At 41.9% G+C, this 25,019-nt stretch overlaps 1 protein-coding gene across 8 annotated transcripts in view; it reads right to left on the reverse strand.

Annotated features, from left to right (window-relative positions):
- TBCK (TBC1 domain containing kinase) overlaps positions 1-25,019 on the reverse strand; it is a 126,834-nt gene that overhangs the window by 84,954 nt on the left and 16,861 nt on the right. For 6 of the 8 annotated variants that reach the window (XM_084855793.1, XM_084855787.1, XM_084855788.1 and 3 more), the window contains 2 exons: positions 943-1,057; positions 390-463 (listed from right to left, as the gene is read on the reverse strand). In XM_084855793.1, coding sequence (XP_084711919.1) covers positions 390-463; positions 943-1,057 — 189 coding nt within the window. Of the gene's footprint in view, positions 1-389; positions 464-942; positions 1,058-3,180; positions 3,425-25,019 lie in introns of all 8 variants that reach the window. The other 2 variants (XM_084855794.1, XM_084855795.1) reach the window with 2 other exon arrangements.

Raw genomic sequence — 25,019 nt, forward strand, 5'->3', positions numbered from 1 at the left:
CCAGATCCTGTAACAGACCCAGATGCCAACATCATCGCTTCGCCAGTGGAATGGATACTGCTGGAGGACCAGGACTTCCTTGTCCTCTGCTGCTCCCTGCAGGGAGGGCAGAGGAGATGATGGGGAGTTCCTATTCCACCAGCAGTATCTGCTCCATTGGAGGAATGATGCTGGATCCAACCCCTCATTATTTGTATCGTTATTTATTACAATTCCAGCTTCAAGTTTCCCATGGCAACCAGGCTACTGGGTGTCACTCTGCAACTAAGCAGCTGAGTTTTCTGGAATACTGAAAAAAATAATAATGTTGAGTATGAATTTCTACCAGCTACTAGGAAGTACTTGTAAAAAGTCTACAAATACCTAGAATTTCATGATGTATAACTTACCCTATAGGAAAATCAACATCAGCACCATAAGCTGTCATGTGGTAAAGGCCAAATTTAGCCAATTTAACATGCCCCTATTTAAAAAGAGAAAAAAAATGTGCCCATTAGCTACAGGATGAAATTTTCTACCTGTAGATTGTATATGGAAAAACACACAGTAACACTAGCTTTTGAGGTCCCAGTTCCTACGGCCAACATCTGATAAAAGCACTGCCTGGTGCCCTGGGACGACCAATTATAGCCACTACCTTCATGCACCAATGTCTCGGGAAGGTTTTTTATATTGTTGGCATTCTCCAACATAGGTAATGGCAAACGTGCTTCTTTTGTACGCATGGGGATGGGCACCATACACACAAGCCTCTGCAAAGTTTAGTGCAAAATGTGAATATAAGAATCTACCCTAAGTTTCCATTTTGATCAGTTTTGTAGTATTAGTAAAATGTTGCATTTACGAGAGAGATTTCCTACAAAATTATTCCAAAGGGAGTTATAATATAGACAAAGGACGTGCATGAACCGACAGTCTATAAATACAATCCTGTAGCCTTACTTCTTGATCCATGAGGATGTTGTGAGTTGAGAGAGCCCGGTGAACTATTCCATGCTTGTTCATGTACTGCAAGCCCTGCAATACTTCAAAGGCGATACATAAAATCCTAAAAGAGCTGCAATGAAAAATAAAGAAAACAACCTGATTTGGTACTTTTTGAGTGAAATTGTATGTTCAGTTCATAGCCATAGATCATCTTCTCTATACAATCAAAACTTTAAGAGCCTTTACTCTCTGAACTATTGTAATACTGAATTAGTATAAATGGTATCAATTTATTTTACTGATGAAAGACCTGATCAGGTTATTTTCCTCTCCTCCTAGTTGTATAGCAGCTTATACATGCACAGTAAACAATTTAGCAAATACAAATCGATATGAATTGATATCCATTTTGCACATATGACCTAATACCTAATTTACTACCTAAATTAAGCAGACAGAATAGAGGCGAAGCCCAATAAAGCTAGTATGGCGTGGTAGTTAGAGTGTTGGACTGGGACTCAGGAGATCCGGGTTCTAGTCCCCACTTGGCAAGAAAGCTTACTGGGTGACTTTGGGCCAGTCACTGACTCTCAGCCTAAACTACCTCACAGGTTTGTTGTGAGGATAAAATGGAGGAGGAGGAGGATCATGTACACAGCCTTGGGCATCTTGGAGGGAAGGCAGGAGACCAATGTAACAAGCAAGCAAATAAATAAAGACCTAGAAGAGGATTAGCTTGGCCCATGGCACAGAGATTGCTGCTCATTATAGGTTTGAAAGGGTTTTTATTCTTTAAGTAAGTGTGTCGTGGGAAGTATATCATAGGCACTCTGGAAACCTCCTGCATTGTCAGAAGTGAAGCTGGCTATTACCAGGAATAGGGCATTTTTGGTGGTGGCCCCTGAATTTTTGAATCACCGTGCATTAGAAGTTTGCCTAATCAATTTTCTTTCTTTCGTTACTTTAAAGTTTTATAAGCTACCTTTCCAGACAAAGTCTTCCTATGGTGGCAAACAATAATATTGTCCTTTCAGAAAAGACATAAAGAACTTTATGGATACACTGGACTATAGGCTGCTATGCACTATTCTCACTGCTTTTAACTGTGCTCTTTGTTTTATGTTATTGCACTTTTTAACCTTTATTGTTTCCTTGTTTCCTAATTTACTATGTTGTAAGACACTTTGAGGAAATGTTTGAAAAGTAAACCTGTCCTCAATTTATTTATTAACAAATAAAAGCAAAGCCTGAGATGCCATCGCTTGGTAATTATGGCATGTGGTGGGGTCATGACGTTTCAGATAAGCTGATCTTTGGAGAAGATTGGATTCAGGTCATTCTATTTACAAGACTGCTGTATAGTTCTCCCAACTCCTTACCAAAGTAAAAAAATGCCCATCAGACTGGCACGAGTAGCACAACCCTATGAATTTTTGCTCAGAAATACTGAGGCTGTTCCTACAACACGCTAATCCACACTCCATGGTTTAGTGTGTGTTGTTTTGAACCGTGGATTGTTTGTTCAACCGTGGTTTATAGTGTCATCAGAATGCAGCACGTTTTCTGCAGGGTGGGTTATCATGTCATCTGAACGCAGCCAGGGTGGCTTCTTAACCATGCAGTCTGGCTTGTTAACCACCCTGAACAACCCAACAACAAACCATGGGTTCTCAAGGTGGCTTGTTCAGGAAAATAAGCCATAGTGCATGGTTAACAAGCTACCCTGGCTGCGTTCAGAGAACAGGCTAACCCATGGTTCAACAAACAACCCACGGTTCAAAGCAACCCACACTTAACCACTGAGTGTAGGTTAGCATGTTGTGTGACCAGCCCCATGGAGTTCAACAAGACCTTCTCCCAGGTAAGTATGTATAACAACCTTTACTAAACTGGTACCCTCTAGATGTTTTGGATGTCAATTTCCATTAGCCCCAGCCAGCATGGCCAGTAGTCAGGAATGTTGGAAGTTGTAGTCCAAAACATTTGGAGAGCAGCAAGTTGGGGAAGGCTGGTGTACAGAATTGCAGCCAAGCATGGCAAATACAGATAACAGAAGATTACAGGCGATACGATCAACATCTTCAAATATTTAAAGGACCGCCACATAGATGATGTAGCAAATTTGTTTTCTGTTGCTCCAGAGATCAGGACCTGGGCCAATGGATTCCAACTGCAAGAAAAACTATTTTGCTAACCGTTAGGAAAAACTTTCTGACAGGTCCAGGTGCTGGATAGTGGAACAGACTGCCTTACCAGGCGGTGGACTTTCCTTCATTAGAGGTTGATAAGCAAGGGCTGGATAGCCACATATCGGGGATGCTGTAGTAGCAGACTTCCTTCATCAGCAGGGGGTTGGACTAGATGACCTTCGAGGCACCTTCCAGCTCAGTGGCGAAGATATTATTACACACACTGGATCTTTCATTCCGATCTCCAGAATAGAAACCAGAAAATGTGCTGTATCTTACTGAGACACCAGAGGGCCTCCTCTGCATATCTAATTGCCACAAAAGACAGCATCCAAAACCAGAACATTCTGGGGAGTAAATAGCCAGCTTTACACAGCCAACTCTCTACTCCCCACAGTTTAAATTATAACCATGACATTAACTCTTCGAGTAAACTAGGAAACGGATCCATTAAGTGACAATTTCCTTGTGCTGTGGGGAAGGCAACAGCACCATTTCCCTCAAGTCTGCAGAAGATGACATCCATGGAGCAGGTGACCTTACCTTTTGTTAGTATTAATGCAGGTTGCGGAATAGAAATCACTGTTTTTATACTGTGCTGCTCAATGTGAGTACTTGAGTTGAGAACTCTATCAGTAATTAGCGGGAGAAAAATAAGGGATGACATAAGCAGACAGGGCGACTCTGAAGTTTCCTTTTTTAAAAATGTGTCTAGCTGTTTTGTTTGCATAAGACTCCAAAACATGAAACAACTCTAATTGAATGCAGAGATGTCTGCAGTTTGTAAGTAAGCCTAAAAATCATACTACTTGTGGAATGAACTGCCCCATATACGTCAATGGGCGCTTACTGGATAAGAGTACTTTAAAAAACTGACCTTTTAATTATCCTCCTTTGAGTTCATAATTACACCCATTGTCTGTATGCATTAAAGAAAGGGATTTCACACACACACATACACACACACACACGCAAAGAAAATACTACTATAGGCTGTGCTTATACGATGCAAAAAGCTGTATGTAGAATCCAGCTGGTGGTCAGGAGACAGAATGTGAAAGGAGATGGAACAACGCTTAGAGAATCCTTCCCGCCCCAATCTACATAATGAAGCAGCAGGAAGATAATTTGTTTTCATCTCCCTTGACGAGAAACCTCAACCATTCAGAAAATACTGGACTACCTAATGAAAGACATTTTTAGTCCAAAATGCTAAATGAATCCATAATGCTTCTGACCATCTGAAATTCATATAAAAGGTTAGCCCACATTTTTTCTCTAAGGGCATGCATGCAAGCACATCCCTATGAACAGCGGCAGGGCCAAGAGACAAGACAGGATTGGAAGATAGAAAGTTGCCTTACACCGTGTGTGCGCACGCTATTTATCCATTTTGCCCAGAACTGTCTACTCTGACTGGAAGTGCTTCCCCAGGATCTCCTGCCAGCATCTTTCCCGCAACCTGCCAGCTGGAATTGCCAGGGACTAAACCTGGAGGTTTGGACACACCCGCCACACCCAGGGCACCTTGCTACAGCATCCTTCCACCACAGCTGAAGGCGTCACATAAAATGTAACTGAGTAAATGCATACCTTTGCTCTCCGTTCTGTCGCATCCCATCCACCCCCTATTTTGCTAGATGTTTTTAAAAAATCATATAAAAACAATATTAGTTACAGGTTTATGAGATGGACCGATGGCGGCCTTTAAAGCAGGGCTGGGGAAGCTGTGGTCCTCCAGATGTGGTTGAACCACAGCTCCCATTGTCCCTGACCATGCTGACTGGGGCTGATGGGAGTTGGAGTTGAAGAACACCTGTAGGGCCAGTTTCCACAACTTTGCTTTTGGAGTGTAAATCATTTTCTCCCCCCTTCCATAGCCTTGGATATAGTTCCCATCGTCCCTGACTATATGCCATGCTGGCTGGGGCTGATGGGAGTTGGAGTTGAAGAACACCTGTAGGGCCACAGTTTCCCCACCCCTGCTCTAATATGTAAATCATTTCCTCCCCCACTTCCACAGCTAACAGCTGCTCCAAGCAGCTATGAAGTCAGGCTCCTGACACGATTGGCATACAGGCATGCAAAATAGGCCTGTGGGGACAGCTGTTGTTTTTTCCATACAAAACAAGTCCCTGGAAGGAAGACATGTCATCACTCCCAGCCCTCTGAGCACTTGAGGCCATATATTGATCGCCCGCATGCAGAGAGCTGGGCTCTCTGGCCGGCTGGAGTGGCTGTTAGCTGTGAGGGAAAGATTTATACTTTAAAGGAAGCCCTTGGACCACAGGAAATGTGCATAGATGTCTGGACTAATTCGTGTATCTATGTACTACGATAATCTGGAGATTGCGAATGAGGTCAGTTCTCTCCAAAATGTGGGGTGAATGAATTCCTCTCCCATCCCTAGAACGAATGGAAGGGTTACACTAAGGCCAGATTCAGAGTATTAAACAATGGAGGCCGGTAAAAGCTAAGTATGGTGGGAAAATTAGAAACTAAGTAAAGGAGTAACACAGCGGCAATTTCCTCAGCACTTCACCATAATAATAATAGAAAATGCAGTCACCACCGGATTAAAGTAGCTTCACAGCTGGCTGGAGAGATTGCACCCTAATACAAGTTTTAACTGAACAATGTATTGACTAAAGTTGTATCTGAATAAAAGTCACCATTGTGAGGAACAAAGCACATACTTCTTAGTCTTTTATTGTTAAGTCTTTGGCTTTTAGTGTTCTTTTTATTGTTTGTATATTTCTATTACTTCTAATATTTTAATTGTTTTATGTATTTTATTGTTGTAAGCTGCCTTGGAAGGGCTTCTGCCCTGAAATAAATACATAAATAAATAAATAGACTTCAAGGGATTCATGCCCATGTCTTAGCTGGCACCGTTTCAATAGAGGCATTCCCCCCTGAGAGAGAAAGACAAGGTTGTACCTCATCTAATGCCTCTACTCACATGTTTGGTAAGTACTTCATATCTATTTGTATGTGAAATCTGCTACCTGATTAATTGGGATCACCTTTCAGATCAAAGACAATTAATACAGATTGTAATCTTATGCACCCTTACTTGGGAGCGAGCCCTGTTACGGTGATCAGTGGGACTTAATGCTGATTGAATGTGAATAGGACTGGGCTGTAGACATCAAAGCCCTAATTTTTCATTTTCATCCTAAAAGTGTTTACTTGGAATTAAGTCCAATTTAAATTAATAGGAACTACTTCCATGTAAATGTAATTAGGAACAGAGCCTTAGCTGATTTCCTTTTGTTTGCTAATGTCGGGGCTTAGCTGTGAACATTTCAGGCAGGTTGTTCAAGCCTCTTTTCGGAATAATGCTCACAGAGCTTCTCTGCTATTTCAACAGAATACCAACTCTTTCATAGACCTGCTGTAAGGGTCTAACTAGATGCAACGCTAAATTAATCTTTCCATTCAACATGCACTTTTTAATAAATTGGCACCAATGGAGGCTTTCCACCCAATGCAAATAAGGAATTCAAAAGGAGCAATTTTCCTTAGGACTGCAGCAGGGGAGAAGAGGGTTAAAATTGTCACTACTCACCTGCTGCAATCCTGATCATTATCAGCCCCTCACCTCTCCCATGGCTGCTAACTGCAAGTTTAAAAACATGCATGTTAAATGCAGATGTATTTAGAGAACGATCCTATAGCCCCTAGACAGAATGCTCAGACAGCACTCCGAGCTCAAACCCAAGAGTCCAAGGTCCCTGCCCCTTCTCAGCCCGTGGAGACAAAACAGCACTGGCGACCTCAAAGAGGTCAGAAAGGGGCATGCTGGTGGGCAGGGAGGCAACTGCAGAAGTGGGGAGATGAGCTATCCCCAACTTTCCCCAGCCTCCTTCCTTCTCCAGTGACTCAGCTCAATGGGCGAAAATACCCATCTAACTAAAATGCAGAGCAGGGGGAGCGTGGAGGTGAAGATCACCCCCGTGCTCCTCCCGCTCTGCATAAGATCCCCGTCGGCCTCCAAGGCCAGAGTCTGATGGGAATCCTGATACGATTGTGCCCTTAATGTCACATCTAGATTGGCTGTAAATAAACTGTGGACTCCTTGTGCAAAATATTTGTTTCCAAAAGGAGAAGAGGCATCAACAACTTTTAAATTAAACATAGAAAGGTTCAACTTTAAAATCTGATACTGTACACTGAAAGGATATCTGACAAAACTGACCATAACATTCCTTGTATGCTATCACCTCTTCTTTAGGCTGCAGGTTGTTTCAAAATTATTAGAATGCAGCATTTTCATATTTCAGCAGACCTTAAGTATCTGCCCGACCTTAAGTATTCAACAAGAATCTGCCACCGAATCTGCCACCGAAGAACACACTGATAATAAAAACATGTGTATTTCTATTAGGTCCACATTCTTTAGGGTTAGCTTAGCTGTTTGGTCCCCATCCTGATTTGATTACACTCCACAAGCAAACACAGCAGAGTTGTCCTCAATATTTTTATTAGCCATCATAGAGTACTTTATCAAGGAAACTGTGGTTAAAATACTCTGTGTGTGTGTGGGGGGGGAGAATAAAACACTCCCAGATGGCAGAGTTTCATTTAACGTGCATGCTGATGCAACTGACTGCCAGACCTATTCCTTTTCACAATAGCAATGTTGTTGTTGTTCAGTCGTTAAGTCGTGTCCGACTCCTCGTGACCCCATGGACCGTAGCACGCCAGGCCTTCCTGTCCTCCGATCTCTCCCAGAGCGTGCTCAAGTTCATATTCATTGCAACGGTGATGCTATCTAGCCATCTCATCCCCTGCCGTCCCCTTCTCCTTTTGCCTTCAATCTTTCCCAGCATCAGGGTCTTTTCCAGTGAGTACAATAGCAATAACCCACACTAATTCAGCTTTTAAGATAGCAAATTTTAGATTCAAAATTTGGGTGTTATTCCAGTGCCATGCAAATGACTTCTTAAATTTTCCTGAGGATTTTCAGTTCCATTTCATACATTTTCATATTTGGATTTTTGTGTTTCAAAATTTTGTAAGCCACCCTTTTGTAAGTTGATTCGAACAAAGGACACTGCATTATACCAAGACAGGCCATTGGTCCATCTAGTTTACTACTGTCCATGCTGAATGACAGTGGTTGTCCAGGGTTTTAGGAGGAATACTTTCCAGGCCTAACTGAAGAAGCCCGTGATTGAAACAGGGACCCTTTGTAGGCCAAACATGTGTTTTACGACTGAGGTAGACCTCATCCCCAAGGGTGGGCATGAACCCCTATAATAATGAAAAAACCCATAAAATGTGAGTTCTGGAATTAAGGGTAAGCAGTGAGGTGGCCAAATTTGCTGATGATAGCTCTCCCATAATATTATAACATGGGGTCACCCGATGAAATTGATTGGTGGGAAATTCAAAACAGATAAAGGGAAGTACTTCTTCACACAGGGCATGGTTAAACTATGGAATTTGGTTACCACAAGATGCAGTGATGGCTACCAATTTGGGAAGCAGGAAAAGTGACATGTCTCAAACAGCTCCTGAAAATACACTTGTTAACCCAGGCTTTCCCTGGGTTCTAAGTAAATTAATTATGCTACTCCATTTTACTGCTTCTTGATTTTTTTAAATTGTAGTTGGAAGTATTTTTAATGCTGTGTTTTAATGTTGTGTTTTTTAATATTGTATTTTAATACTGTGAACTGCTGAGAGATTTTATGATATTCAGCTGTATATAAATGCTACAGCTAAATAAATAAATAAATAAAATAAATTTGAATGACTTTGAAAGGGGGTTAGACAAATTCATGGAGGAAAAGGCTATCAAGGGATGGCAAGTTTCTACCTCCAGCGTCAGAGACCGTATGCCTATGTACACCAATTGATGGGGAACATGGGTGGGAGCGTGCTGTTGCACTCATGTCCTACTTGTGGACTTCCCACAGACAGCTGGCTGGCCATTGTGAGAACAGAATGCAAGACTAGATGGCACTGCTTATATTCTTATGAGTTCAGGGACTCAATAACATACATTTGTTAAAGCAATGGCACCATAAACGGTGCTATCTGAGGAACGGCCAAAAAGACTGAGCTTATTTCTTCACACAGCACAGTAATTTACGCAGGTATAGAAATCATCACTTCAGGGTGCAGTGATGTCCACTACCTAATACAGCTTTTGTTTAAAAACAACAACATCAGGTGAACAAACTGATGGATGATAGGTCCCATCAACAACTACTGCCAATAACAGGTTAACACAGGGGTGAGGAACCTGTGGCCCTCCAAATATTGGTGGACTCCCCAGCAGCCCCAGCCAGCTTGGCCACCGGCAAGGGATGATAAGAGTTGTAGTGCAGCAATGTTTGGATGACCACAGGTTCCCCAGCCCAGGGTTAATGCAGCCTCCCATGTATCAGATGCTGAGAGCAGACAACTGAAAAGGTCCATTGCCTTCATGCCCCACTGAGAGATTCCTGCAGATGCGTGTGACCCAAGCCACGCATTACTTTTCAAGACATACCTAGCAGATGCATAATTCCTTCTTTCTCAGTATAAAGTAAGCTCGCCCTCACAATCCTGTCCAGAATCCTAGTGTGGAGGATAGCTCGGCTTTAACTCTTTGCCTGCTATATTCATGATCCAGATCAGGCTTCCTGTGCTTATAATTCTCATTGCCCAATAGTGATTTTTTCAAGTATCTGGGCCCCAAGCCATAAAGGGCTTTATAGGTAAGCACCAGCACCTTAAATTCAGCTTGAAAATAGACTGGGAGCCGGTGAAGTTCTTTCAACAGCCCTTAGCACAATTTCAAAAGCCCTCTGCCAGTGATCAGTTCAGACCCCTGGCAAAAGCGATTCAGGGAAAAAGTGGGGGAAGGGGAGAGAGAGAAAGAGATGGCAGAGAGAAAAGGAAGGTAACCCTGCCCATCGCAATCGGCTCCCCAACAAATTCCCCCAAAGGAATGTGTCCATAGTCTAGAGATCTGTCAACCTTGGTCTCACCAAGATCGTTGGTTTTTTGAGGTCAAGATTATTGTGTTCCATTTCTGCACAATTTTTGTTTAAATATCCATACAGAAATTCATATGCATTCTTCAAAATGTACACATTACTGTATGCATTTTTTGGTGCAGATTATTAAACATACACATTTTTGGTCCACATACACCTGACAGAAGAATAAGATTCTTCACCTCCAGACTACACTGATTTGATAGTGGTGCTGTTCATACAACATGCTAACCCATACTCAGTGGTTGAGTGTGGGTTGCTGCTGAACTGTGGGTTAACCATGCAGCGTGGGTTGTTAACCACCTCGAACAAGCCAACAACAAACTACGGGTCTCAAGGAGGTTTGTTTGAGAAAAATAAGCCACACTGCATGGTTAACAAGCCACCCTGCAGAAAATGTCCTGGGTTCACAACACACTAACCCACAGTTCAACAAACAACCCATGGTTCAACAACAAGCCACACTCAACAACTGAATGTGGGTCGGTGTGTTGTGCAAACCCAGTCACTGACTCTCCAGAGTTTCAGACATGGGTCTTTCAATCCCTGACATTTTCAGGAAGGACATGCTGGGAAAGATTCATGCCTGGAACCCTGGAGAGCTGCTGTCAAATGTGCTAGATGGATCAGACATGGAATACTGCAATAAGTCATTTCTCTTCTGCTCACAGTCCTTTTGATCCTGATCAGAATCTGCACAAAACCAACAACCACAGAAGTAATATAATCTTCCCATTAAAATAACAGCGATATTTATCAGGAACTTTTTAAAAAACCCACACCTTTTTCAAGCAGGAGAGTAAAGACCCTCTGAGAATAAAAATTACTCTCTAGAGCCACTGTCAGATATTTAAAATATTTGGAAGCGAGTCTTTGGGTTTCCTTGTGCTTTTGCAGCTGCAATTATTTTAAAATAGCAAGCCATTTATATTATTAGCATCATCCTCTCAATGTATTTTTGCTCCTAAAGAGTTCCTGACAGGAAATTACTAATTAATTTCATCATTATTTTTCTTTCCTTAGAAATATACATGATATTGCGTCGAGTGACCCTGTGTACTGTTTTCAGTTTAAGATTGTGCAAATCACAAAATCTGTCTTAGGGTGTTGTAGATGACCTACCACAGCTTCCTCCTTTATAGCGAGGCCAAAAGAATTCTATTGATTGACTACAACGTAAAGCCATGAATAAATGAAAAAGTGCTGACATAGCAGGCCACCAGGATTATACTCTTTGTTTCAACACAACACCATTTTAACAGATGAAAATAATTGACTAGAAACTTATTAAAATATTCCCTTTCAAGTCCTTGCTGCTTCACTTTTTAACCAGTCAAATTCAATTTGACATGCACAGTAAAATCAGAAGTGGAATAGGAATATCTAGGATAGGACTTAAGTAGAGAAAAAATAAAACGAGTTCAAAGATAAGATCATTGCCTTTCTCGTTAATATCAAATTTAGTTCAAAAACTTAGCACCTGTCCTGTAGGACAAGCAATCCCACCTTTCTCTTGCTGGCTGTTTTGCAAAATCATAATTATCCAGTTAGTCGGCAGCCCTCCCATTCTTTTGGTCCATCTAAAGCCCTTTTCTCCACAGGCCCCATCAGTCAAAAGCCTAGAAATTTATTTTTGGGGAGGTTGGGGATTCCAAAGAAATAGATGGAGATCTACCTGTAGTTCCTTGTGGGCTGTGCCCATGCAGCTAGAGAGCAGCCCTTTGATTGTGATCAGACAATTTCAGAAGTCAAAAGCTGCGATGGAAGTGGCTTCTTCCCTGTTACCTGGGAGAGATAAAAGCCATATGGCAAATAGAGAGCTTCCTCCCCCTTCCCGGCACACATACACACATATCAAATGCTCAGCTGCAGAGTTGCTCTGATCAGCTTTCAGCCAAGCTAGTGCTGATGGAGAAGGGGAAAGGGCATTTCGTGCCTAACAGAATATTATGTGCAGGCCTGCTTGCGTGTAAGTATGGAAGGAAGAAAGTGTGCGCAATGTGGCATTCCTTACTGTAAGGAGACAACCCCCCGCCCCAATAAAAATGTGGATAAATACAGATGAATTCCATCCAAGAGTTGATTGTATGTTGCAAGACTAAATAGTTCTAAGGAAAGCATGTAACACAAATCCAGTTTAACAGGCAGCCTGTAGGTGCATTATTATAATTATTTAAGCATTTATACCTTGCTTTTCTTTATACAATGAATTCAAAGGGGCATACAAACAAAAGCTCATAAAATACAGAACACACAGTAAAAACAGTGAAGGACTAAAATCAGCATCAGACTGTTTAATTGGCATGGTAACAACACAATAAAACCCAAGAGCAGGATAAAATAATTTAGCATAAAGCCAGACACAGAACTTCAAATCACACTACAAGCTCGACAAAATAAAAAAGGACCTAGCAGCTCACCTGAAACTAGAGAGAGTACGTAACTAGCTCTCTTAGCACACCACAAATCTAAGAGATGCACACATATGCACCCTGATTGTGCAGGGTTCTGAATTGTGCAGAACCCTTTTTACCTATGGCTGTATGCACAACAGCCTCTGTGCTACAGGCAGTCACACCATATGCATGGATGCCTATTTATTTATTTATTTATTTATTTATTTATTTACTCACTCATTCATTCGTTCATTCATTTCATTTCTATACCGCTCAATAGCTGATGCCTATATAGCTACCTTGTGACACGATGTCAGGAGGCAGGGCTACTTGGCGCAGCCCCGTTCCTGCTCACATGGTGAGTTTCCCCGCTTATGATAACGCCTGAATGGAACTGATGTGCGCAAAAATCACAAGGATCAATGTTAAACATGCTGTAAATTACTGCATTTGCTCTCCATTATGAAGAAATTAACATATCCATTATGACAAAGGCTGTTTCAGCTGGATTCAGACAGAATGCGAAATCGTGGTTTGCGTTAACTGTAGTTAAGAACCCATGCTGTGGTTTGAGCTTCCAAATGTACCACAGCCCAACCATGGTTGAGAGCTGCTTCTCTGTTTTTGTTTACCATCTGCTCAGCATCCAGCCCCATGCTGTGGCAGCCTCTTGAGGCAGAACAATAGCTCTAACTGTGGCTTCTAAATAGTTTGAAATCTGCCTCCTCATGTATGGTAATAGCAAATTCATTATCCCAAGTATAGTTCCTTATGCAGCCAAAATGGATCACCATATACAAGAGAGAATAATCAGCAGGTTTGGGGAAACCTGAAGTTTTGCAGAAGAAAAAAAAAACTGAGGGGGAGACCCAAAAAGAGCTTCACGAGGACTGAGCATCCTCAGTGGCTACAGAACGCTAAGTGTCTGTCAGCATAGGAGGTGAAATGAAGCATCCTCAAAGAAGGCATGGCTAGCTGGAACACCGAACATATGAACTCCACACTGCAACATATTATTTTGGGTTTTTATTTTGTATTTACTACATTTCTATACCACTTTTGTAAATCGCCCAGAGATCTTCAGCTATGGGGAGGTATAGAAATGATGATGATGATATAATCTGAAGATCTCAGGGCAGTTCATAAAACAAAATTTACAACCATAACAATACAATAGCCTAGTAAGTTTAAAACCCAAGTAACCCCCCACCCCCAAAGCTAGCAGCAGTGCAAATATTTAAAAATGCATTAACACAGTTTTTAAAATTGAAGGACTAAAAAACTGGGAAAATGAAAAGATCTTCACCTGGCTCTGAAAAGAGCACAGAGTAGGCACCAGGCCAGCTTAGGGTCCAGGCAGGTATATAGGGCAGGAGATGATCTCATCTGGATTACTGCAATGCGTTACATGTGGGGCTGCCTTTGAAAATGGTCCGGAAACTTCAGCTGGTCCAAAATAGGCAGCAAGATTGTTAACAGGGACTGGTTAACAAGCTCATATTACACCAGTATTTTTCCAGTTGCACTGGCTGCCAGTCCATTTCTGGGCCCGATTCAATGTGCTGGTATTAACATTCAGTCTGTTTCCTGCCTCCCAGCTGAGCAGAGCAGAGCAGAGCAAGCTGCTCCAGCTGGTCCAGGGACTACAGAAACAGGCAAGCTCCCAGAGAGCGAGCGAGCAGAGCGAGCGAGCAGGGGGAGCAAACAGGAGTTGGCCAGGGGAGTTCGGCAGGGGAGGTCAAGGGGGAGGCCCCTAACATTTTTTTAAATTATTTTTATTTTTTATTTTAACTAACTTTTTTCCATTTATTTGTCTTATAACACACACTTTCACACCAGTGGGACTCTGCTTTTAACCTCTACTGAGTAGAGGAGCAGGCACAGGCTAGTCTAGAACAATCACAAAGCTAGACACAAAAAGGGAAAAGAGGCTATGGAAGGACAAGACTCTCCAGTGGTGGTGACCTGCAAGGTGTGTGCAATGTTTGTTTTCTTGCCTGAGAACAACATGGCCTACACCTGCAACAAGTGCAAGTTGATCATGCTGCTGGAGGAAAAAGTAAGTGGACTGGAGCGGCGACTGTCGACCCTCCGGGGAATAAGAGAACACGAAGAGTTCTTAGACAGAATGGGGGAACTACAGCAGCAAAGGGCAGACCAGAAGCTTGAAGAGCAACAGCAAGATGAGGCAGAAGAGGGAAATGCTGAGGTGAAGAAAAATGGAATAGAGGATACTCCTTGGAAAAGGGTTACAGTTAGGAGAAGAAGAACTAGACGCCACTCTGCACCAGTGGAAGCAGTGGAGCTGTGGAACCGATTCCAGGTACTTGCGGATGAGACTAGAGGACAGCCTGCAGAGGAAGAATCACAGGGCAACCTGCATGAGAGTGAGCAAGAGGCTAAAGGTCAGTCAAACAGAGGTGATGAAACCCAGGCCTACAAGAAGAAGAAGAGTGGTAGTAGTGGGAGACTCCTTGCTGCGTGGGATCGAGACCCAAGTATGTCGCGAAGACCCATGGACTCGCCAGGTATGTTGTCTCCCGGGAGGACAGATTAGAGACGTGACTGAAAGGTTGCCTGCGCTCATAAAGCCCACTGACAGGTATCCCCTTCTTCTCATCCATGTGGGAACAAATGATACCGCCAAGCGGAGCTACGAAGGGATCACGTCAGACTTTGAAGCTTTGGGAAGGAAACTCAAGAACTTTGGGGCCCAGATAGTTTTCTCATCCATCCTTCCAGTAGTTAGAAGAGGGATAGAAAGGGAACGAAAAATACTCCAGGTGAATGACTGGCTACGAAGGTGGTGCCAACGAGAGAGATTTGGATTCTGGGACCACGGGCTATACTTCCTGGAAGATGGGCTGTTGGCTAGGGATGGGTTGCACCTCACAAAGGCTGGGAAGACTGTGTTTGGCCACAGCATGAAGAACTTCATCAGGAGGGCTTTAAACTGAATCCTACGGGGAAGGGAGATGTAATGTTGGGGGTTACAATGGACATAGGCGCATGCACTGTAATGGAGAGAACAGCTCTGATAGCGCCCAATAATAGTCTTCAGACACATGTAGGAAGAAAGCCGGACTATGAAGCACATGGTCTTCGATGTCTATATACTAATGCCCAGAGTATGGGAAACAAACAGAAAGAACTTGAACTCTTAATACAAGAGGGAAATTATGACCTGATAGGTATAACTGAGACTTGGTGGGATGACTCTCATGACTGGAATACAGCAATTGAAGGATATAACTTGTTCAAAAAGAACAGGAGGAACAGAAAGGGAGGTGGGGTTGCACTGTATGTGAAAAATACATATCTCTGCACAGAAATACAGGAGGAGAAGCTTGGTAGCCCCATCGAGAGCATCTGGGTTGAAATAAATGGAGCAAAGAATAAAAGGAACCTGGTGGTCGGAGTCTACTACCGGCCACCCAATCAAGGAGAAGACAAGGATGAAACTTTTGAAAAGCAAATAACCAATGTTTTAAGGAAGCATGATATAGTAGTAATGGGGGACTTCAATTTCCCCGATATTTGTTGGGAGACAAATTCTGCAAAACATGGCCCCTCCAGGAAATTCCTGACTTGTGTGGCGGATAACTTCCTCCTACAGAAAGTAGAGGAAGGAACTAGAGGATCGGCTATCCTTGACTTGATCCTAACCAACAGAGATGACATAGTGGATAAAGTAGCAGTTACAGGAACTCTGGGGGAAAGCGACCATGTTGTACTTGAGTTCTTGGTTCTAAGGGAAGCAAAAGCCGAGTGTAGTCAAACGCGTACCCTGGATTTTAGGAAAGCTGATTTTCATAAACTCAGAACAATGGTCAGTAAGGTCCCATGGCAAGCGACGCTAGCGAGAAAAGGAGTCCAAGATGGGTGGGAGCTTTTAAAAAAGGAAATTCTCAAGGCACAATCACAAGCAATTCCAACAAGAAGAAAAGGTGGAAGACAACAGAAGAAGCCAATGTGGCTTCACAAAAAGCTTAGGGATGACCTGAAAACAAAAAATGACACATATAGGAAGTGGAAAGAAGGCCAAGTAACAAAGGAAGAGTACAGGCAGATAGCACAGAATTGCAGGGGTGGCGTCAGGAACGCTAAAGCTGAGAATGAGCTGAGGTTAGCAAGGGATGTTAAAAACAACAAAAAGGCTTTCTTCAGCTACGTGCATAGTAAAAGGCAGAGGAAAGAAATGGTGGTTCAGCTATTAAATAAGGATGGCAAAACGATAACAGATGACAAAGAAAAGGCAGAGGTGCTCAATTCCTACTTTGGCTCAGTCTTCTTCTCCCAAAAGAGGGTCTATGACCCCCCTGGCAAAGGTGAAGTACAGGCTGAAGGGGCAGGATTGCAGCTTGAGATCGACAGGCATATGGTCAAGGAACACCTCATTACTTTGAATGAGTTCAAATCTCCAGGGCCAGATGAACTACATCCTAGAGTCATAAAGGAACTGGCAGAAGAACTCTCAGAACCGCTGCCTATTCTCTTTGAGAAATCATGGAGGACAGGGGAAGTGCCAGATGACTGGAGGAGGGCTAACGTTGTCCCTATCTTCAAAAAGGGTAAAAAGGAGGAACCTGAGAACTACAGACCAGTCAGTCTGACATCAATCCCTGGGAAAATTCTGGAGCAGATCATAAAGCAATCCATCTGGAAGCACCTTGACAACAATGCCGTGATTACTCGAAGCCAACATGGATTTGTCAAAAACAAGTCCTGCCAGACAAATCTGATCTCATTTTTTGATCAAGTCACCTCCCTTGTAGACCGTGGGAATGCTGCAGACATCATATACCTCGACTTCAGCAAAGCTTTCGACAAAGTGCCCCATGATATCCTGATGAGCAAACTAGCTCAAAGTGGGCTAGATGAAACAACGATCCGGTGGATCCACAGTTGGCTACAGAATCGGACTCAAAGAGTGCTTATCAATGGGACCTTCTCAAACTGGGGAGAGGTAACGAGTGGGGTACCGCAGGGCTCAGTCCTGGGCCCAGTGCTCTTCAACATTTTTATTAATGATTTGGAGGAGGAGGTGCAGGGAATGCTGATCAAATTTGCAGATGACACAAAATTGGGAGAGATAGCTAATAATTTGGAAGACAGAAACAAAATTCAAAGTGATCTGGATAGACTGGAGCGCTGGGCAGAAAACAACAGAATGACATTTAATAGGGACAAATGCCAAGTTCTGCACCTAGGAAAAAGAAACGAAATGCACAGTTACAAGATGGGGGATACGTGGCTCAACAACACTACAAGCGAGAAGGATCTTGGCATTGTTGTCGATCACAAACTGAATATGAGCCAACAATGTGATGTGGCTGCAAAAAAGGCAAATGCTATTTTGGGCTGCATTCATAGAAGCATCGCTTCCAAATCCCGGGAAGTACTAGTTCCCCTCTACTCAGCACTGGTTAGGCCTCATCTGGAGTACTGTGTCCAGTTCTGGGCACCACACTTGAAGAAGGATGCAGACAAACTGGAGAGGGTTCAGAGGAGGGCAACAAAGATGATCAGGGGACTGGAAACAAAGCCCTATGAAAAGAGACTGAAAGAACTGGGCATGTTTAGCCTTGAGAAGAGAAGACTGAGGGGAGATATGGTAGCACTCTTCAAGAACTTGAAAGGTTGTCACAGAGAAGAAGGCCAGGATCTCTTCTCGATCATCCCAGAGTGCAGGACACAGAATAACGGGCTCAAGTTACAGGAAGCCAGATTCCGGCTGAACATCAGGAAAAACTTCCTGACTGTAAGAGCAATACGACAATGGAACCGATTACCTGGGGAGGTGGTGGGCTCTCCCACACTGGAGGCCTTCAAAATGAGGCTGGACTGCCATTTGTCAGGGATGCTCTGACTTGCATAATTGCACTGAGCAGGGGGTTGGACTCGATGGCCTTGTAGGCCCCTTCCAACCCTACTATTCTATGATTCTATGATTCAAAGCCCTTAATGGCTTGGGGCCAGGTTATCTGAGGGATCGCCTCCACCCTTATGTGCCTGCCTGGACCTTAAGATCATCTTCAGAGGCCCTTCTCCGTGAGCCCCTGCCAAAGGAAGTGAGATGGGTGGCTACTAGGAGGAGGGCCTTTTCTGCTGTGGCACCCCAGCTGTGGAATGAGCTCCCTAGTGAGGTTCACCTGACACCTACATTGTATTCTTTCTGGTGCCAGGTGAAGACCTTTTTATTTTCCCAGGCATTTCAGCATTTTAGCTCTTTAGACTTTTAGCTTTGCTGTTTTTAATCTGTATTTTAAATCCCTGCACTGCTGCTAGGTTTTATTCTGGTTGTATTGTTTACTGTGGTTTTAATGTTTTATATATTTTGTATTGTTTTATTGTGTGCTCTTTGGTTTTAATTTTTGTGAACCGCCCAGAGAGCTTTGGCTATTGTGCGGTATAGATATGAAATAAATAAATAAAATCCTTCAGCTAACCTGGCCCCAAGCCATTTTTTGGCCCCAAGCCATAGGTTAATACAAGCATTTTCAATTGGGTCCTGAACTGCTGATCAGCCAGTGCTGATCATAAAGCACTGGCGTAATATGATAAAATAGGCCAGTCCCTGTTAACAATCTTGCTGCCCTATTTTGAACAAGCTGAAGTTTTCAGACTGTTTTCAAAGGTAGTCCTATGTGTGTTGGAGATCTCACTTGTTTAGACATAAGAGCAAACCACAGTTCACACAAAATCTGGTTTTGCAAACCAGCTTCAAACTGTGGTTTCGGATCCTGAATTGTCTGCCCTGAACAAGTTTCACAAACCATGGTTTGTGGACAGGCATAGGTTCAGACATTAAAACAAACCTTGGTTTAGCTAATTAAACTGTGATTTCACATTACCTCCAAACCCAGCCATTGTGATTCAAACCCCATTTCTGATGGCTCAGAGCATGTGGTAAAGTTTATTGATACAAGGATACCTTCTGCTTTAGTTTTAAGCCATTTTGCAATCCAGCTTCAGTTCCAACTTTATATTTACTAAAAATCAAACTAATTAAGAAAAGCAGTATTGGATCCTGGATAAACAAGAGACGACTAATGGATTTCCTTGCATCATGACTTCACTACAATAAATGTTGTTTTGGAAATAAATTTCTGGAAAAGGATTAAAAAGAAGAACTCTGGGCATGTAATCACTTAAAATGTATGTTTTGTCATACTTTGTTAGAAAACAGTTTTTAAAAACTGGTTTAGTGTTCTCCGATTATGCATGCAGGTAAGCTATTATACTTTTCCATTATTGAATGTAGCCTTGTTCTTTAGCTTATTTGCTCAGACTTTGATCACACATCCCCACATCCATGGCTTCGGCACTTTGACTCTGATAAACTACATGGAACTGGCCATAACTAGCCTATATTATGCCACTGCTTCACGATCTGCACTGGCCGTCAGTCCATTTCTGGGCCCGACTCAAAGTGCTGGTATTAACCTTCAAAGCTATAAATGGCTTGGGTCCAGGTTATGTGAAGGATTATTTTCTCCCAGACTCTACGATCATCCTCAGAGGTCCTCCTCCAGGTATCCCTGTCAAGTGATGTGAGGCAGGTGGCTACTAAGGAGAGTGCCTTTTCAGTGATAGCCCCCACCCCCGCCCCAGTTGTGGAATGCCCTCTCTACAGAGACTCACCTGGTACCTACATTGGGGTCTTTTTGGTGCCAGATGGAAACTTTTTTTTCATTTTCCCAGACTGTTTAGTTCTTTTGTTTTTAAAACTGTGTTGGTGTGTTCTAGACTTTGCACTGCTGATTTTTTTTACTTTGGTTTTATCTTGTTTTAAAACTTTTTAGGTTTTTACATTATGCTTTATTATGTTTTTATATTGTATAGTTTTACATTTTATTTTGAGAACTGCCTAGAAAGCTTTGACAATTTAAATGTAATCAGTCAATCAAAAGGTTCCATTAGTAAGAATGAAAACAAGAATTAGTGCCAAAAAGGTGTTGAAGAAAGTCACTTTTGAAAGACTGCATTTCAAGCTACAACATCCGTCCTTGGGGTTATTTTTCTTCTTCTTTCAATTATTTCAGAACAAAATCTTCTTCTCTCTCTCTCTCTCTTTCTTTTTTTTTTTTACCACAAAACATATCCAGTCTTTTAAACAAAGGTATATTAGAAATAGCTACTCATCTGATTTTTAAAAAAATAAATATTTTCTACCTGCCTTGCTTTTAATTTAAAAATGTGGTTCACTTTTCATGGATTTGATCTCCAAATCCAGCCTCCGAGTATTTATTTCACGTGTGAAGATTCCTTAAGTGTTGCGTGTTCCAAAGGAAAGCACCACACATACAATCAGTGAAGCCATATCAATTGATGCTTCTGAATTTGAATCATATGAGCATTCAGCTGCTAGAAAGCATTCCTCATTAATATACACACACACGTATGAGCGTGCTACATCTTTACCCCTTGGGAGAACCTTTTTCACATAATTCTATCTCTTGTTTCATTTTTGCAATGGAATACAAGCGTAATGCATTTAGCAGAGGACGGAACAAACACATCTAATCCAGAGAGTAGACAATAGTTTAATAAGAGCAAATGAAACCTACTCATCCGAGTCAGATCCTGTTTTCCACCAAGCTAGTAAACAGCTGCAGACATAGTCTGCTTCCGATCAAAGGCTCTATGTATAATATATTATACCTCTGTATCTCTCTGATGGTTCACTGGTAATTTTTCAGAACCATAACCTCTGAAGCATATGACAACTATATTTTATTGAAGACATACTACGACCACTCCGCTCACAAATTCAGAGCCATCCAGAATGCATAATGCAGGTGCCAAGAGTTATCTAAATGTCTGCATATTGCATTTGCTAGATTTTTTATTATAAGATTGCAAAAGGCTTCCATCTTTTTGAAGGGCATTTTAAATTATAATATGGAAGAAAGAATAAAATAGAGCATGTTCTTTTAAATGCTTACAGGAAAACATTTCCTTACAAGCAGGTCTAAAAGCTAGCACCTCTGGATAAAACAGCTGCGGTCAAAAGGCAGGCAGTTAACGAAGTTCAGAAACAACTAAGGACACACTCCTATGCATGATTAAAGAGAAAAAATCTCTCAACTCCCAGCGTCCCTCCAGCCAGCCTTGCTGGCTAGGGAATGCTGGGAATTGTAGGACTTTTTACTGTCAAAACATGCCTGGGTTTCTACTCTAAGGCTACAATCCTATACTGACTCTGGAATATCAGCCTCATTGAATACCGTCAGACATACTTCTGACTTCATAAAAACAGGAATACTCTGCATGAGACAAGGTAGAGCTTAATAATTTCTATTAATTTTATTTGAATACTACCTTCTAATTAGAATGAGCAATCAAATAGATATATTTGCTTGTACTTTGAACAGATAATGTTAATAGCCTTTGTTATTCTAACATTCAAATGACAAATTCTGAAGTAAAATTTAGCAATCAAACTCCAGGCTGCAAAACTTGTCAAATTTCAATTTTTTGCAAAATGCAATTTCAGCTTTGCTACCAATGATCACGTTCAGTTCCATCAGCTGTGATTCAGACACAGTTGAAACCAAACTATCAAAGATGGACACTGCAATCCCATGCTTGTTTACTCAGAAGCAAGTTCCAAAATGTTAAGTGGGACTTAACTCTCAAGTAAGCAAGCACAGGACTGTAATCTTTCAGTGCAATCCTATACATGTCAGTGCAATCCTATACATGAAGTAAGTTCCACTGAGTACAACACGACTTATTCCCAGGTTAGTGGGAATAGGATCGCAGCCATAGTCTAATTGTTCAAGTCCTTTGTTCCACACCAAATGTTACAGATCCCAAGACTTATTAAGAAATTGTTATATTTGTTCCAAATACTGATGGGGTTGAAAGTGGTAGACTACCAGAGTTTGCTAAATTTAACTTTCTATACTGTACCTATACTGTTACCCATTATTTGAATACGATTTTTTAAAAAGGATGATAGAGGTAATAATACCCTCTCAAGAGGCTTTAAAGACCGTTATAGTTAACAAAGGGTTTTCCATTATCCAAACTGGATTCATCTGGGAATACACAGAGATCATAACAGAAAAGTGTGCGGTAATGTTTCGGTGGAATGTTTAGCTTTCTGATGAGTTACAATAAACCAGAACAATTCAGTGAGAACAATACAGCTGAATATATTTAAGACTGCAAGAATGTCAGATATCAAATGCTGAAGTTTAAAATTTTAATAAGCTCTTCTAATGGTACCCTATTAGAAGGGGAATATGACCTCTTTTAAAAAAGAAAAGAAGGATCTTTTAGTAGACTTAAAACAGAACTGCGCAGAAACACCTATGTAAACGTTAGCTCATATGTAATGCATATAATGATGCATGACTTCATAAGATTAACTGCAAACAACTATCAGACAGCTGGACAGCCTGCTGTTTTGCAATATGCATGGAAAGATGGACCGTCCACTATGGTATAGCTTCAATTTCAGCAACAGCCTAATAGAAGATTTCCCGCTGACTTGACATCAGCTTGTGGTACAGGTGCGAAGGACTTACTTCCTGGCAAGTGTAAGAAGAATTAATCTATAAACCATAAGGACAACTTCTCCCATTCCATAAGAATTTGTGAAATTAATTACAATAGCATGCACATCAACTTTGGGGTATAAGACCAATATCAAAGTATGTAAGGAGAAGGGGAGACCCAAATGGTTCCCTACAAAACTAATTGACAAAGATGGATTGAATAGCGTAACTGGGAATTGCTCCGTCTTAAATTATTTATGGCTATTGAAAGGTCTTATGAAAGAAACCAAAAGATGTCCATTTTAATTAACTGAAAAGCAATGGGAAGTATTTTAGTTAGACTCTCTGGAAGTCCCTTTGCGGTGAGGCAGCTTCTCTTTGAATACCTATGAAGCTGAAACTGTGCTGCATATGCTGGTCTGAGGATGGCATATAAAAAAAACTCTCCCCAGTCTCCAATGTGGCCTCAATCATCACTAATTTTTTAAAAGTTGGAAATTATGCTTCCATATAAAATGCCTTTGGCCAGGCATTTTTCTTATCATCCTTGGGGAAAAAAATGATTTCAATCTTTAATTCCCTCTTTTCCGAGCAAGGAGAGAATTAAAGGACTGAAAATTCAAATAATGCTGAAACTAATACTGAGTAATAATTAATATATATTATATAAAGGCAAACTGCTGAGATAAAACCCACTTTGGATACTGGAGCTATGCCTTTAGATCAGCCTTCATCTACCTGGTGCCCTCTAGATGTGTTGAGCTACAACTCCCATTATCCCCAGCCAGCTACACTGGCTGGAGATGAGAGCTGTACAACACATCTTGAGGACACCAGGTTGGGGAAGGCTTCTTTAGAGAAATAATAGAATTTTCTGATGATATAAAAGTGAGATCTGTACATCATATAGATACATTATATCTGAAAAATATTGGGGGGGGGCTAGTACCATCTTTGCCAGGTGGCGTAACTTGGTGGCTAAAAGATTGAGCTACAAATCAGGAAGGCCTTAGTTCAAAGCACACCTCTGCCACAAAACCACTATCTCTCAACTTCAGCCCCCCACCTGCAATATAGGGATAACCATACTGACCTGCCTTTCAGGATTGTTGTTAGGATTAGAAGAGGTTAAGAGGTTAAGTGATTTAAGAAGTTAAGTATTTTTAATTTACCAACTGCATCTAGACTAGTTAAATATGTAGCTTTCAAAATTTGCTTAGGCTGGAGAAAAGGTAGGGATACTTGAGAGGAAAGGCTGGGAATAAAGCTCAGCATGAATTGAGAAGTAGGATAGAGAATGGCCAAGTCAATTTGGCGAAGGAGGGGACTAACATCTGCTTATTGGTCAGACACAAACAAAAGATTTAGAGGAGAGGTCTCAAACCGTGTCCCATGGTGCACTGGTAGTCCACAAGCTCCATTTATGTGGTCCACAGAAAGGGTCACAGAACTGCAGAGAAAATCTGTATTTGCCCACGTGCTCCATTTCTTTCATGCGCTTCAGTTCACAGCAGCTGGTTTTGTTTACCTCAGAAAAATGGCAAATGGAGTGGGGGGGGACACGATAGAGGTGTACAAATTATGCATGGTGTGGAGAAAGTGGATAGGGAGACATTTTTCTCCTCCCTCTCTCATAACACTAGAACCCAATGGTGTCATCTCATGAATCTGATTGATGGGAGATTCAGGACAGAGAAAGGACGTACTTCTTCACACAGCACCCAGTTATTATGGAATTCACTTCCACAAGAGGTAGTGATGGCCACCAATTTGGATAGCTTTAAAAGGAGATTGGACAAATGCATAGAGGATAAGGCTGTTGATAGCTACTAGTCCTGATGGCCTATGTACACCAGAATGCCTATGTACACCAGTTGCTGGGAAACGTGGGTGGGAAGGGGGGGGTGCTGCTTGTGGGTTTTCCATGGGCAGCTGGTTGGCCACTGTGTGAACAGAATGCTGGACTAGGTGGACCCTTGATTCTGATCCAGCATCGTTCTTCAT

This window comes from Heloderma suspectum, chromosome 5 (assembly GCF_057233095.1).
Source record: "Heloderma suspectum isolate Gila_16-S chromosome 5, 16-S_ref, whole genome shotgun sequence".
In the NCBI taxonomy this organism is placed as follows: domain Eukaryota; kingdom Metazoa; phylum Chordata; class Lepidosauria; order Squamata; family Helodermatidae; genus Heloderma; species Heloderma suspectum.